The sequence below is a fragment of the Triturus cristatus genome, chromosome 5_2 (genome assembly GCF_964204655.1).
Source record: "Triturus cristatus chromosome 5_2, aTriCri1.1, whole genome shotgun sequence".
NCBI lineage: Eukaryota > Metazoa > Chordata > Amphibia > Caudata > Salamandridae > Triturus > Triturus cristatus.
The window spans coordinates 712,498,858-712,514,652 of record NC_140588.1 but is presented as its reverse complement, the minus strand read 5'-3'; the positions used below and the strand labels follow the sequence as shown (position 1 = coordinate 712,514,652).

The following is a 15,795-nucleotide window of genomic DNA, read 5'->3' as shown; positions in this document are numbered from 1 at the left end:
GCCTACATTAAAAGCCATATACTTGTTTTTTTGCAGATTAATCTCCAGGCCCGATGTTTGCAGAAGGCACTGAAGTTGTCAAGGGTCCTCTGAATTCCCATTGGGGATTTTGCGAGGAGAAGCGTATCATCCGCAAACATCAGATCTTACGCTGCGCCAACCTTTGGGCATCAATGTTCTTTCCTGTGATCAGGAAGTCTATTAAGCCATTAATGTAGAGGGCAAAAAGTGTGGGTGCCAGGACGCAGCCCTATCGAACCCCTCTCTCTACGGGCAAAGGGGCTGGGAGTTTGCCGTTCTTACCATATCTGATGCGAGCAAAGTTACCCTCATGAAGACGTTTTAACTGCCTGCACAGATATTCTGGTACTCCCATATCTGTTAAGATTGCCCATAATTTTTCCCTCGGAACCAGGTCAAAAGCAGATTTTAAATCTACAAAAATAAGACAAAGGCTGCCCCCCTTAATGAAAACAGATTTCCAATATATCAGCTGCAGCCTGAATATTTGATCAATCGTTGATGTCTTAGATCTAAACCCGCCTTGAAGGGGAGTTAAGATATTATGTTCCTCCATCCAGACTTAAAGGCGCCCCAGTAAGACATGGGCAAAAATGTTTTGGCCGACATCTATGAGACTAATCGGGCGATAATTACAAGGCAGGAGCGGGGAACCCTTTTTATAGATCGGTATTATTTCGGTTCCAGCCCAAGTGGTGGGGATTGCCATACCCTGTAGTATGGCATTAAACAGAGTGGCCAGATATGGGGCCCAGATGGTAGGTTCTGATCGGTAGAGATCGCCAGGGATCTTATCCAAACCTGCCGCTTTTGCAGGTAGTATCTTCCCTAAGGCATCGGTGACTTCTCTTACCATAATTGGGGGAGCAACGTCTGGGTTTAAACCCGAATGCGGCAAAGCTCTTGCCATGCTCTTGCCATGCTCTTCCCCTTCCTTATCCTTTTTATAGAGAGTTTCATAGTGTGCCCTCCAAACTCCTTCATCTATATTAAGTTCAATGGCCGATCTGCCTGCCTGGGAGCCAGTGTTTAGGATATTCCAGAAGGACCTCAGATCATGTGAAGTTAATGCGGTTCTGATGTCCTCCCATTTTTGGGCTTCCCAGTGTTGTTTTGCTTTCGTTATGACGCCTTTGTATGCTCCTCTAGCTTCTTTGATTTTTATTTTATCACTACTTTTAATGACAGCGATTAAGTTGAATTTAGCGACTTGGCAATTGGCATTAAACCATTTATGCTTGGGCTTATTTGGCGCTCTCTGCTTTGTATTTTGGTAGAAAAAGGTGGCCATGATAGCAACCAGATCATGGTGATTTTGGGCAATCCTTGAAAGGGAATTAGGGGCTCCATTGCTCTCTGTTAATTGGGATGTACTTAAAAGATAAGGGACTACTTGATGGTAAGGTTTGGCCAATTTGTCTTGCGATTGGGAGATTTCGACCCAACGTACTATTCTCCCTCTGTTGATCAGGATCAGGCTTTGGGCTGGAATTGGGGTTTAACCTGAACCTTTGTGTTACATAGCGATACTATTTCTAAGATAAGGGCATCGTGGTCGCTGTCATGACGGGGACTGATTTTAAAATCTATCACCTTATGCCAGGACTGTGAATATAACATAATGTAATCAATAATTGAGGTATGGCCCGGTCTATTGAAGGTGTGATTCCCCGAGCTATCAGATGTAGTACGTCCTTTGCATGCTCTTAAAGAAAAGTTTAGTGTTAGGGTATGTATCTGGAGTGCTAACGGGGTCCAAACCCTCACTGGGAAAATATTAGGCTCGGGATGGACCTTTAACCAGACCGTCCAGGGGCTCAAATTGGCAGTTGAAGTTGCCGCCAATAATTACCCCGCAATTTGATGGAATGGTTGGGAGGAGCATATTAAGTTGGTCCAAGGAGCTAGACTCTTGACCCCGGGGCGTCGGGCGTGAGTATAGATTTATTAGCAAAATGCTTTGTTTTGACTGGAAAGTTAAAAGGACACAAAGAATATTGCGAGAGGAGCTTTCAATGGGTTTTGCATCGCAGCCTAGATGAACTCCCACCCAAGTGGACAGTCCCCCTGAGAGTCTACCTGTCCCCGTGTGGATCGTTGGGATACTAAATACTGTGTACCACTGTCTACTCAAATCGACCCTAGACCATGTTTCTTGGAACATACAGATTTCAAGATGTTCAATGTAGAGTCCCCAATCAGGGTTTTTTAGCTTAGATGTTAATCCCGCTATGTTCCAGGAAAATATTTTCACACTTGAGGGGTGCACTGGAATGGCATATAAGGGGGGTTCGATGGTTATACTATCTAGAGTGAACTCTTTTTGGGAGGGGGAATTTGGGTGGGATTTAAAATATGTAAATTTCTGGCTGCTGGAGAAGAATTTTCTTTCCTGAATGCTGATTTACTTAGATGCGTGTCAGCAAGGGGTTTATCTAGGTTCAATATGCCCACAAGATCTTGGTTCGGTTTATCCTCTAAAAAGATGCGCTTCCCTGCCTCTATAGACTGAACTTTGGCCGTAGGTTGTGTTCGGTGGTCGCTCCATTGGACAATCCCACTTGCCTGTATGATGTGCATTCTAGGCTGAGCTTTATCTTGTGTGGGGGATACTACTTTCGTCAGTCAGTCGACTGCCTCGAGGGGGCTAAACCTGTTGTCCACCGGAATATTAAAAAATAATGGAGCTGGCTGCGCCTGCAATGGTGTGAGAAATTGGATGTTCTGGTTCGTTGCCCATCTCGGGTAGTAGGCTCCTCTGGGCTTTTGTGGATGCTGACCTGGGGGGTAGAAATAGCGTAAAGGCAATAAGTTGACAGACCTCCCAAGCCTGTATAAGATGTGTTCTAAGAGAGAGTTTACAATCACCCTGTTCCTAAAGTTGATGACAACGCAGTCGCCAGTGATATCTTTGAGTCTCCAGTCTATCACCCCACCCTACGAATCATAATGATTTCATTTATATCTCTATTGGAGAACTGTTTATTGTTGGCTAACCAATGGATACATTTATTCTTCAGATCAAAGTAGGATTCCCTAGTACCTTTTTTTAATTCCGGGACTCCAGCCAGAATAACCACATAAGGGATTGAGGCTGGGGGTAGATTAATACACGGAAGGGCTGTCCCTACCTCATGGGGTTCCTCCTGTGGCCTGCTCTTCTGCCTGACCCTCGCACCAGTAGAATAGCTCTCAGTGGTTCTAGCTGCCCCCCAGCAATATATTTTTCCATCTGCGCTCCCTGCTTATGCTCCTGCCCATAAGTACAATTTCCTTCCCCCCCCTTGGGGTTACTGGGTCGCTTTCCCTCCTTCTCCTGATTAAATTGTGGTGTCTTGTTGGGAGGGGGTGTGTTAACTTTTGTGAGCTGGGGGCCGGGTCTTGTATGAGGCAATGTATTAACCGACTCCTTTTCCCTCAATATCACCACGGTCCTATCCACTCAGCGTTCTACCAATTTTGCGAGATTATCAACCCGATCCCACAGATTTCTCAGTTCGTCACTCACTATGGTCCTGATTTGGACCTACATGTCCACGACCACGTCCATAACCCAGGTTGGCTGTTCTGGGCCTCCTTTAGATAAAAGACTAAGATCATTTACCCTTGCAGTGGTAGGAATCTCAGGGGCCGGAAGTTTTTGTTTGGACCCTCTAGATACAGTGGCTTTGGTTTTCCCTTTTTTAGGGCGGGCCCTCCCTGGGTATAAATCGTCCGCCCTGCTTTCTACGGAAGGTCTTGTATCACAGGAGGAAAGTTCCTGGTCCGTGGTCAGGGGCGAACCTGTTATATCGAGTGGGCAAGGAGGTGCAGCAAGGTTCGGTGTGAGGGATTGTCGCCTTTCAGTTAGTTCAATCTCGTTTGCCACTACGCCAATGGCTCTCTGGAGCATCCGGTCTATTGATGTCTGTTGGATAGAAGAGGCCTGCTGTGCTGGTGCTGCATTTGGCTTTCCCGCCCCAGCACTTCTCCCCATATTTACAGAGGACTCAATTTAGTATCCAAGAATAAGCGCACTGGGGGCCTTATGTCACTAACCTTAGTGAGACTTTGAAGGGGTCTGCTTTCCAAGATCTATCTCACTCCCCTTCGGGGACTCAGAGGGGTGGCCCAGCCCAGCCTCTTCCGGCCGCTGACGGGCGCGGACGAATGATTTCCAGTCACAACTTTTGTGCGTCTCTAATCTATAGTTGTAAAGCAGACCTCACATGTAAAGCACTAAGTGCAAAGCAGAGCTTACATGTTAACTTGTGGCTGCAATCAGACCAAGTATGCTAGTTAATACTTACAACTGAGACACAAGATGCTAACTAATGATTACAAAGCAGACCTAATTTGTTAACTAACTAATGGTTGCAATGTGAGAAGTACTAGAAAGCATAGCAGTATGACATGAAGCAGCACATTCAGGAAAACTACTAGATTCTGGTCTGTCTCACATGAAGATATTTATTTATCAAGTACAAACCAACATCCACAGCTTGTCCACATGATATAATGGTTAATTGGGTCTACGAGGGATAACTGGTAGACATGGAGAGCCCGCTGAAAACAAGCCACCTTCTTTCCTTTCATGTGGTTTATTCAGTATTCCTTTAAGGTTTGCTGTTCTGGATGTATTCATTTGAAAGGCCTGGGAAGCATGCATAGGTCTCCCCATGCAGCAGCACAATACTTCAGGTGATTCTGTAGCATAGTGATGGCCAGAAAGACAAGTTGCCAAATCGATTTATTTTTATTTTCTTGTATAAGGAAAATGGAAAATGACATTGAGTGTGGCATGCAGTTTCAATGAATGAGTGGTTGAAACGATGGCAAAGTTCATTCTAATTTGCTGTATAAGTCCACTATCATTATTACCATGCATATGACAGTAGGTAGCAATTTGTAAACCGCTTTGGGCCATTTCAAAAGCCTCAGTGAGTAAGGTGTGACATGACTTTGATTCTGGGATGTCTACGTGAGATGGTACGGATTAACTTTTATCTTCTTTAATAGGCTTTGATTTTGTGAACAAATGTTACTCAGGAAAAAAAGATTTATATGTGCCAATTTCCTGGAAATATACATCTTTTGGCTCTTTTACATCATATATTTTTAATACCTTGGTGATGCTGAATGTATTGATAAAATATATTCTCTTGTGTTCACTGAGTATGCAAAGGCAAAAAGCAAATCCTCTGCTGATGACGTCAGATATTACATCACTGATTACATATGTGTCTTTCTGAAAAATAAATATTTGTAATATATGTATAGCTAAAGATTAATGGAAGAAGACATGGGTAAATAGGTGTCTAAATACAGTGATGTAATATCTGACGTCATCAGCAGAGGATTGCGGTCGCGTGAGTTATAGTTGCCTGCACTAACTATAACGGGGGAATTTCATTGTTTTTTTACGAGGGAAATGTCCAGCTAACTATAACATGTGATGTGTGAAACCTATGGTTTTTTAAGTGAATATATATATATATAGATATAATACAAACATCTTAAAAGGTATCCTTCGTTGCTTCAAGAAAAGTGCATTTTCCACATGTTTTGTAAGTAAAATCTAAATTTGAATACAGCGAAGGGAATTATATCATGCATTTCTAGAGGGTCATTGAGCAGATGGCAGTCTAATCAACACAATGAATATTAAAAAGCAGTATAGATCTGGGGCCAGTTATGAGCTGAGCAGAGTGGGAATTCTGCACCTTTTCTATGGGATTACCTCCTTGTACCCCATGCCGAATTGGCCCCATTAATATCCCTGCATGTCTGCGCAACCTTTACCCATTTGAAAATATAGTTGTTAGGGAAAAAACATGCAGGCTTCAAAATTGCAATTACCAGGAATAGAGGCGGGGTAGCAGGTGCTAACTGTATTACTGTGCTGTCTGTACTGGGCAACTCGTAAATGGACCCTATGTATGTCGTTATGAAACTTCATGGCAAAAGGGTTGCCTTACATATGTCTGGAGCACACTTCCAGCGTTTTTCCAGTTATCTGATGAGCACCCTTGTCCATGTGAAAAGGATGGATTTCCGTGTCTGCGTTTGTGGTAACTCTTTAAAAGTAGATTGCAGATTGTGTAATACACAAGGGAAAATAAGGCTCTTCTTCAAGAAAAAGTTCAACCAACCGGTGATCTTGGGATTGTAAGGCCACAATCCAAAGTCCAAGACTCCTCCATTCATTTTATTTTACCAGTCTAACTTCCTTAAGCCTTTCTCCCTCCTTGCTGTTCTCGCACACATTTTGTGTGGAAAAGATGCACACAAGACTTTGTTACTTTATGCAGAGCTTAGAGGCCAATGCATCCTTAGAAAGTAACGCAGTCTCAAGTCCCTCTTTACTAAATGAAATGAGTCGGAGGATAGCAAGGAAAGAGAGAGAGGTCCAATGCCCAAAAATAAAAATAAAAAAAAAGCCCACAGTGAATTTTCAGTTGTTAAAAAGCCACGCAAGTTACAATGTTTGTGGGGCTTTGTGTGGACGGCCTTGAAATGCCTAAAAAGGTAGTAGTTGTTGGAATGTACCCATTACACCAACGTCTAGTAATTCTCATAAAAATGCCCAATTCAAAAAAATTGTGGTTTTGCACTAGTTTTGATGGCAGCACAATTTGTTTAACAAGGTCCAATGTTTGGGATGGCCGGTGGCTGCATACTAGCTGCACTATAATTGATGTGTGTATGCCCTTCATGTCGAAATACGATGTTAATCATCTTTAATTTCATGTTCCTTGTGTTTTTTACAGTCTTTCCACTACACTTCCTTGAGGGTAAAAACCAAAAAGCGATCAAAGGGTAAGATGAGTACATTCATAAAGGAGCCATCTCATTTTACTCTAAATGTTTAAAATCTTTGTTTTCGTATTATAAAAAGAGATATTGTTTGACTGTCACTGGTTAAAGAAAGTGCTGAATTATGTTGATTAGGAGCAACGTGATTTTCAAAGCGGTTATGTTGGGTGGGAGGATGGTTGTGTCACTGGTAGGAAAACAAACGACAATTGATGGCATGTTCTTGAAATCCGGCTGGAATACGAGTATACAAAAAAAGTCGTGAACTAGAAAAGCACACATTTGCTGTGGCTGCAACCAGTATCCAAATGTCTGTGACCAGTGCTTAATTTGTAAAAAGAAAAAAAAAAAACGTGCCAGGGCTCTCATCAGAAGACCACTGCAGCTTGCGCCACACTTTGCCACATTGCCCCTGCCACTGCTGCCAGTGATAGTGACAATACAACCACTAACCAACTATTCCAGGCACTCAAACCTATAAAAATGGCTAAATGGTAAATTGTAATTTTTAATGTATATTGATGTAATAATAAACTGTTGTTGTGCTCATCTCTAAATTAGACAGCGCCACCTTGTGGCAGACTGTCAAAAGCACTGGTGTTGACAAATAAGTGCTGGTGTCCGGCGCCGGAAACCACCGGCTCAAATTAAGCACTGTCTGTGAGGCATTATCAAACATCACTCCAAATCGCCAGAACCTTTCGAGTCCGAGGCACAATGAAAAATTGGGATGTACTCACTCACACAAGCTTAAACCTACGCTCTGAGCGCATTTCAAAACTATTTGGAATTCATAAAGGATTCCAGCAGAATTTAGAAAGAATTCCAAGACCACTCCAGGGAACCTATGACTGTTGCAGATTACTTGAAGTATTCATATACATTAAGAATTCCACATATTTTGTACTTTTACACATGCAGATAAGTTATGTTGAAGTGCATGTGTACTTCCCAACCTTTTTGTGTTTATCTACGTGGGAACATATTTCGGGTAGTAGAGGAAGCCCTTCTCTAAACACCCACCAAATTTTGGGTCATTCCCTATTCTTTTCCACCTCGAAATTTGATTTACCCCTGCTCTTGACGAAAATAAATCTCTGAAAGATTTCACAGTGGGAAAATAATGTATGCCCTTGTGCACACTCACCAACTATTGCAGTTGTCCCACAGCCCCTGAAATACCCACAAATCGTCCCCTGTAACCACATTTACTTGCGTGGGATATTCTACCAGAGTTGCAAAATTATCTGTGTGAGGAAGTCAATTTACAACTACAAAATCTAATTCTGTGATTCAAAGCAACACGCTACCCTTGGGTGATCAACCATTATGGAAATACACTGACCCAAGGATATGTCGACTAAGCAGTGCAGCAAAAGCGAACTTCATCCGCCTGATTTGTATATTACCTGTTTTAGAGACCGCTCATATTTTATCATTTTAAAATGTTTTTAACACTAGGGCTATATTATCCTGTAGAATGGCCATAATAAAAGGTCTCGAACCAACTGACGCTCAGCTAAATTGCAAAATGATGAAATGTTTGATTTTACACAAAAATGAATAACACACTAAACCTTTAACTGCCCCTAAGAACTATCATTTAAAGTCTGCAGCCCCCAATGTTTAGTATCCTCTCAAGATGCCCATCACCAAAATGATTGTGGTACTTAGGGACAGAGCAGCACCTTGTCATGGCCATTACTTAACAACTTAACATGGTTGCACAGTATATGATGGCTTTCCGATTACTAAATCTAAGTAATGTTTTTTAGATTTTAACAGCATGGTGGCACTTGCATATGGCATTATGATTCTTTCCTCAGGATGAACAATTTATGGCATAATGGTGGTGTTATACTGGATGAAATTAATGCTGATACTTTTTAACTATTAGGTGTCTATTTTTTAAATGCACTATAGCATTATATGGATGAAATTGTGGCAGTTTTTAGTGGACTAAACAATTGTACATAATATATTATCAGTAACTGAGTCACGTACAATTAAATTGTGCTCAAATGACAAATGACAGCTATGAAGTCTTATTGGGCAAGCATTGCACTATCGACTGTACTGCAACAATGTTATGTTTTTTATTAACTTAAGCAATAAAGTATCGAATTGAACTGATTTTTTTGTGCACCTAAGTTAAATACCTTTGACAAGCAGCACAATAGTTCTCTGTAGAAACTAAGTTGGGTTTAAAGCTGCTGGTAACCCAGAGAAGGGGGAAGACCAGGTCACTGGGGAAGGCTGAAGCTGCATCCATGGCTGCCAATAAAGGGGCTGATTTATATCTTGGCGGTATGTATACTCCATCACAACGGCGATGAAGTATACGTACCGCCAAGAGAAAGTTCTTCCCATCCAATGTTGATCCAGGTGGACTAAAAGTTTGGCTACGGCTGTGGCTACTGCGTCACCGTCAAAGCCAAACTGCTTCCCCAGTCCAACAGAGTAGGGGCCGTCTGAGAAATGGCCGCATGCCCGCCATCGCAATCAGGGTGGGTGGACCTGTACCCATTTTTCATTGTCCATCACCGCCAGGCAAATCGCAATTTTCTTTTTGAAAATAAAAAAAAGAAAACTGTTTGGTGCAGGGCTGTGTCCTGCTGACACAGCTCTGCACCAAACAGCAAAATGCATTGGCAGGAACCACTGTGAAGGCGGTACTTGCCAATGCATTATAAATGACCGCCTGCTTGGGGAAGAAGTCCTTTACTCTGTCCCTCTGGCGGAATACCGGGATGTCCACCCACGTATAAATTAGCCCCAATGTGTCAGTAAGGAGAGTGAGGACCGAAGGGCAGAGCGGGAGTGAAATACTGAGGGTATTGGAAGTGTCCTGTGCCGCCCAGATTGATACAGAACAGCCATAGTGATAAAGAAGGGCAGTGTCAATTTCACGTTTCTATTTATTCACAATTGTACTTTGTTTAAAGATTAAAAAGCTTTAAAATTTAAAATGAAAAAGAAGAAACAAACTGCATGACACTACGTTAACTGTGGACACATTTCCTTAAAATTTCCATATTTCCGTATCAAAAGCTTCACAATTAGGCCTTCAAATATAAGTGGTCCTTATATTCCGAAGGGGTGTTTTCATTTCGAGAGACTAGCTTTATCATCGGGAATATTGACAGGAAGTTAAAAAAAACACTGAGATGCTTGGCCAATCCATTGGTAAATAGCATCTCCTTTTCCTGCATGAAATACCCCAATGCCATGGATGTTGCTGTGCAAAGCCACTGGTGTTTTGCATCCATTGTCTTTACCTGGTTATTGCTAGTGGTTGGTTTCTTAAAGGACTTGCATTATTTGTGTTTTTATTAATAGGAAGTTCCCTTACAAGTGGAAGCAGGAGACGGATCTCTTGCAAAGACTTAGGCCATGGGGACTGTGAGGGCTGGTTGTGGAAGAAAAAGGATGCCAAAGGTTACTTCACTCAAAAATGGAAAAAATACTGGTTCATTTTGAAGGATTCTTCTCTGTACTGGTACACGAACCAAAATGTAAGTATATTTCCATAGCCTGAGACAACTTCAACTCTCCAATGTATTCATTGTTTTCTATACATTTGTCATCTACATAACTATGGCCTGCTTAAAATTAAATAATCAATCCATGCCAATGTAATTTTTTTACAAATATGCAATCATGGTAGAAAAGTAGGAACAAAACACATGCAGTTTTTCTAATAATGAAAAACACAGGTGGTAACTGTTAGAAATGGGGGTCTCTTCTTGGCAGAGGTAGGTACCTTTGTCCAAATAGGGACCCTTGCTTCTAGTCAGGGTAAGGGGGATACACACTCTAGATAACCCCTGCTCACCCCCTTGGTAGCTTGGCACGAGCAGACAGGCTTATCCCGAAGGCAATGTGTAAAGTATTTGTACCAACACTCACAGTAACACAGTGATAACACCACAAATGGACACCACACCTGTTTAGAACAATAAAGTATCTTAATCTAAACTTAAGACAACGAAAATGAAAAAAGTCCATAGAAAACTATGGATGCATGATTTCTTGCAAAGTACCTTTTGTTGCAACAAAATTCACCAAGCCAAACAGCCACAGCGATGGGATGCGTCGAAAAACAAAGAGATGCGTAGTTCCTGAGACCTTCGTTGATACGATGCGACAGCTCCGCTGTACACAGGGGAGTGATGCGGTCGGGTCCGGTCTGTAGGGGGAAGCGATGAGTCGATTCTGAGATGACTCTGATCCGCGGGTGATGTGTCAGGGAAAACTTGCAGCACAGGGACGATGCGTGGAAATCCGGGATGCGTTGGTGAACGATGCGGCGGTGTCGAACGGCGCTGCGTCGATTTCTTCAGCCGCAATACCTCGTTGCGTCCATTCTTGCAGCGGCGGCCGCGCTGCATCGGTTTCAGCAGCGGTGCGGGGATATTCTTCTTGCACCACGGCATTGCGTCGGAAAAATTGTTGCAAGAAGAGCGATGCATCGATTGTCTTGTTGTTGCATTGCTTTCCAGCTCCCAGCAGCAGAAGAAACCTCCAGAGGCCCCACACAGTCACAGGCACTCCTGGCAGGTCAGAACTCCCAGAGAAGTTCAGGGGAGCTGGGGGTGAAGTCCTTGTGTTCTTGAAACTTCAAAACAGGAGGCAAGCTCTACTCAAGCCCTTGGAGATTTTCCTCAAGCAGGGGACACAGCACACAGCAAAGTCCTTCTCCTTTCCTTGGCAGAAATAGCAACTGCAAGCCAACCCCAGACACACAGCAAGGGCAGTACTTCTCCTCAGTTTCTCCAGCTCTTCTCCTTGGCAAAGGTTCCTCTTGATTCCAGAAGTAGTCTAAAGTTCAGAGGTTTTAGGTCTAATAAGTATACCCCAAAATGTCTTTGTTCTCTTTGTGCAAGGGTCTCTGAGTCCAGTCCAAACTAGCTCTGTCTTCTCTGGCGCAGCTACCCAGCAGGAGGTGGAGACAGCATTGTGTAAGGCTGACAGGTCCTATTCAGGTGCAAGGGAAATCGCCTCCCACCAAATGCAGACTGGGCCTATTCAGGTGCTAGTGAGAACTCCTCCCCCTACTCTGAATGCAGCCCAGGTCTATTCAGCCCAGCCCTGACTCATTCAGGAAAGGCAGGACACACATCAACCCCCCCCCGTGGCTGTCTGAGAGAATGCACCTCCCCAGCCCCTGTCACTCCAAAACCAGACAGTCAGTACACAAACAGGCAGAGGCACACAGAATGGTTAAACAAGAAAATGCCTACTTTCTACCCTTTCCACAATAATCTGAAACTATGGAAACGCTTCATAGATGATATTCTCATATTCTGGCACGGGACCCGTGCCACATGTGAAGAATTTGTGGAGTGGATTAATGACCAGAATGATTACCTGAAATTTTCACACACCATTTCAGAAACAACTGTTCCATTTCTTGACCTCAACATCACACTGACTGAGGGTATACTCTCCACTACCTTATATAGCAAACCCACTGACAGCAACAGCGTACTCCTATACAAAGGTCACCACCTGAAAGCACTAAAAGACAATCTACCCTTCGGGCAGTTTTTGCGCATTAGACGCCATTGTAAAACGGTCACTGATTGCAAAAGAGAAGCAGTAACGTTAGCTACCAATCTCAAGGCCAGAGGCCACCCTACAAGAAAAGTTAATGACTCTATGAAAAGATCAAGAAATAACTCCATAGAGGCATTACTTGAGGTCCACCAGGAACCCACTGCGGACATACTAACATGTGTGACATCTTTTACACCGAATTCAGCTAGAATCAAAATGATCATTCTAAAACACTGGGGCATTCTAGGCACAGGGGAACTGCAAATACCGAAGCCAAGGTTGGCATACAAAAGAACTTGTAACTTGAAAGACATTTTAATTCACACAAGACCCAAACAGTATAAGACCAATACACAAAGGAACCTGTGGGGCCTCCCAGCAGTAAATGGACACCACCCTTGCGGTTCGTGCGCAGCCTGCAAATTCACGGTTGCAACCAAAGAGGTTTCCTTCCTAACTAATTTCAAACGGTCTTTCCATAAACACACCAATTGCAACTCCAAACAATGCATATACATGACCACTTCCTATGAGGCTTGAAGTACATAGGGATGACCATGCGGACAGTCAAAACAAGAATAACCGAACACAGGAGCAACATACGCTGCCAAAGAATCACTACTAGGTTATACAGACATTTCAAAGAGGCACAACACCCTCCAGACTCACTACACTGGATTGTGCTGGAAGCACATCCACAGATCTCCAAATCATCATTATTCAGGATTGAGCAGAGGTGGGTCCTTAGACCTTCAACACATACTGAGGGGCTGAATGATGATTTCCCATGGAGCTCACTCCTCTAGACGCAACCTACTTCAGAGGCAGTACTCATTCCACTACTTCTTACACAAGTCATACGGGCAGGTCCATACAGATGCCCTAAGGAACCAACTGATTCTGAAACTGATTTTGAGAGTATGGATGCCATTATACGGGTTTCATAGTTCTATGGAGTTGCACTATAGCCTCCCCCAGACACGTGGCAATCAGACATGAATACAGCCAATATTGACTTGAAGGTAACACTCCTCCTATAGTTCTTTTGAGCGGAAGAGGGATATGACTTACTAATGGGCTTATATCAATCCAGTGACTCATTATAAGTGTCACAATCTAATACACTAGCCTCTTCTCTTTTCTTTCCCTTGGTGACCGTCCCCCCATCACCGGCACTACTCTATTATTGTAAGCTGGCCCCAACATACACAGTTTGGCATGTTTCCCACGAATAATAATAAATAGTATTATTATTATATATAATTTTTTAATTAATTTATTTGCTAGTATTTATGTTGTTTTGCTATTTTCTTATGAGCATTCCGCTATGTTTACACTCTGACGTTATCTATCCCATTGTGGATATATTCCTTGAGTATGCAGGGCACCTTCTATTTATACTGCTATACCTGGCTGGTTGTTTATTTCCTGTTATCCAGACTTCCTGTCCGTTCAAATATGGCCGCGCTATTTTCCACTTCCTCGCGAAGGAGCTTACACTCCCCGTATTCGCGCGAGATCACTTTCTATCGCGTGACTTCACCCACCCTCGAGCGAGCAACTGCCTTATCTACAGGACAGTCCAGCAACCAGGTACCATCCCGGTTCCGGCGACAGGTTAGGTCGCAGGCTCGGCGTGCTTACACACGGATGAGTATTGATTCCTCAGAACCCATTGTCATCACGGGCATCGGACCGGACCACTACAGAGGTAAGCCCTATTTAGTTGCAGACGTAGATCTCAGCTGCCCTGTGTGGCCCCTTGCCGCCGGTCCTCACGGTCCATACCGGATCAACCACTACTATGAGATACACGTTTGAGCATTGATATATATATATATATATATTTTTTTTTTTTCTGTGCCCCGCGTTATCGCATAGATATGTGTTGCCCGGGATCCCACCGCCATTCCAGTACTACGGCTGACCACACGGGGTTAGTCTTGATTTCTTTGCCGCATCTGAATGTCGCACACACTGTGGCGGGCACTTTGCCGGCCCAGACTTGGTTACTTCTGTTTTTATATTGATAGTCTTAACGTCTTTAATATTCTGGCTTACAATTTCAGGACCCATATCGGTGTCCATTTTTTAACCGCCGGTACTTTTGCTAGCAATTCTAGACAACAAGATAGGTGAGTCTTTGAACCCTCCCTTCTGCCGATTAGGTTACCAAGCGCTACCATGAGTTTTAACATGTATATACTTCACTACCATGATTGTCCTTACAGCACAATTTTTATATTTTTATGAGCACTACATGGTGAGAAGAGTGTTTAATTACTATTGCATCTTGTATAGAGGCCCGCGGAAATGTAAGCACCGCATGATTACCATGTCACCCTATATAATGGTAGTTTCTTCTTTGTCTTAAGGCTGATGAGATACGATATGAGTGCTTTAATAGACACTGTGGTTAACTTTGCTTCACCTTTTGTTTGTATTTCAGGTCATTGACCTGAGAACGTGGTACGCAGAGTACACTTGACCACGTAGTGTAGATAGGTTTCCCTTTGATCCTGAGGAAGTGCCCAGATCCCCCTGACATTAGAGGCACGAAACATGTTGATCCTGAGAGTAGGGCTACATGACTAGACACATTGCATATAGTGCACTGCCACTCTCTATATATTTTTAATCAGGCGGTTTACCTTATGAATAAAATAATGGTTAGGACTAACTGACCTGTTTTAATCCACCTTCAATACACATCTACACACACCAGGCCCCTCACCCCCACTGCACCCACTGGCAGGAACAAAAGATCCCCGCTAAAGAGCCCCGGTTTGGGAGTCCGTCAGGTTTTGCAGCGCCGACCTGACGAGGGGCAGGCTCATATGATGAAGCATGATACCTAGCTTGCTGGGTGTGTGAAAGCTCTAGTTCCGCAAAGGGGATCCCCCCTCTTTGTTCTTATCTTTGAGTAGGTGTGGGATTACCTTTGACCACCCTCACCTTATAGTATCTCCTCCCCTTATCTCTTGCTTCTGAGGAACTATGTACCTTCTTTGCATACAGTCTTCTGGGGCTCATACGTTGGACCGCGTTAAACTAGCCCCCCCCCTTGTCCCCTCTTTTGGGAATCATACTTTCTAAAAGTGGCATTTTCAAACACACAATTAAAAAACCATCTTTAGTAAAAGATGTCTTATTAAATTCTGAGTTCAGAGAGCCTGAACTATATTTTTCAATCTTATCCCTATGGGAAGGTATGCTTGTAAAATGTTACAAAGCATTCCCTATTCTGTCCTATGGGGCAAGATAGCCTTTCAATAGTGAAAAACGAAATTGGCAGTATTTCACTATCAGGACATGTTACACACATCAGTACATGTCCTTCCTTTCACCTTTCACATATACTGCACCCTGCCCAGTGGGATACCTTGGGCCTACCATATGGGTGTCCTATATGTAAGAAAA

General features: G+C 43.2%; 1 protein-coding gene across 1 annotated transcript in view; it reads left to right on the top strand.

Moving 5' to 3' along the window:
• Positions 1 to 15,795, top strand: part of LOC146829166 (connector enhancer of kinase suppressor of ras 2-like) — a 1,989,112-nt gene that overhangs the window by 1,522,531 nt on the left and 450,786 nt on the right. The window contains exons 16-17 of the mRNA XM_085606439.1: positions 6,771 to 6,819; positions 10,156 to 10,331. Of these exons, the coding sequence (XP_085462565.1) occupies positions 6,771 to 6,819; positions 10,156 to 10,331 (225 nt within the window). The remainder of the gene's footprint in view (positions 1 to 6,770; positions 6,820 to 10,155; positions 10,332 to 15,795) is intronic.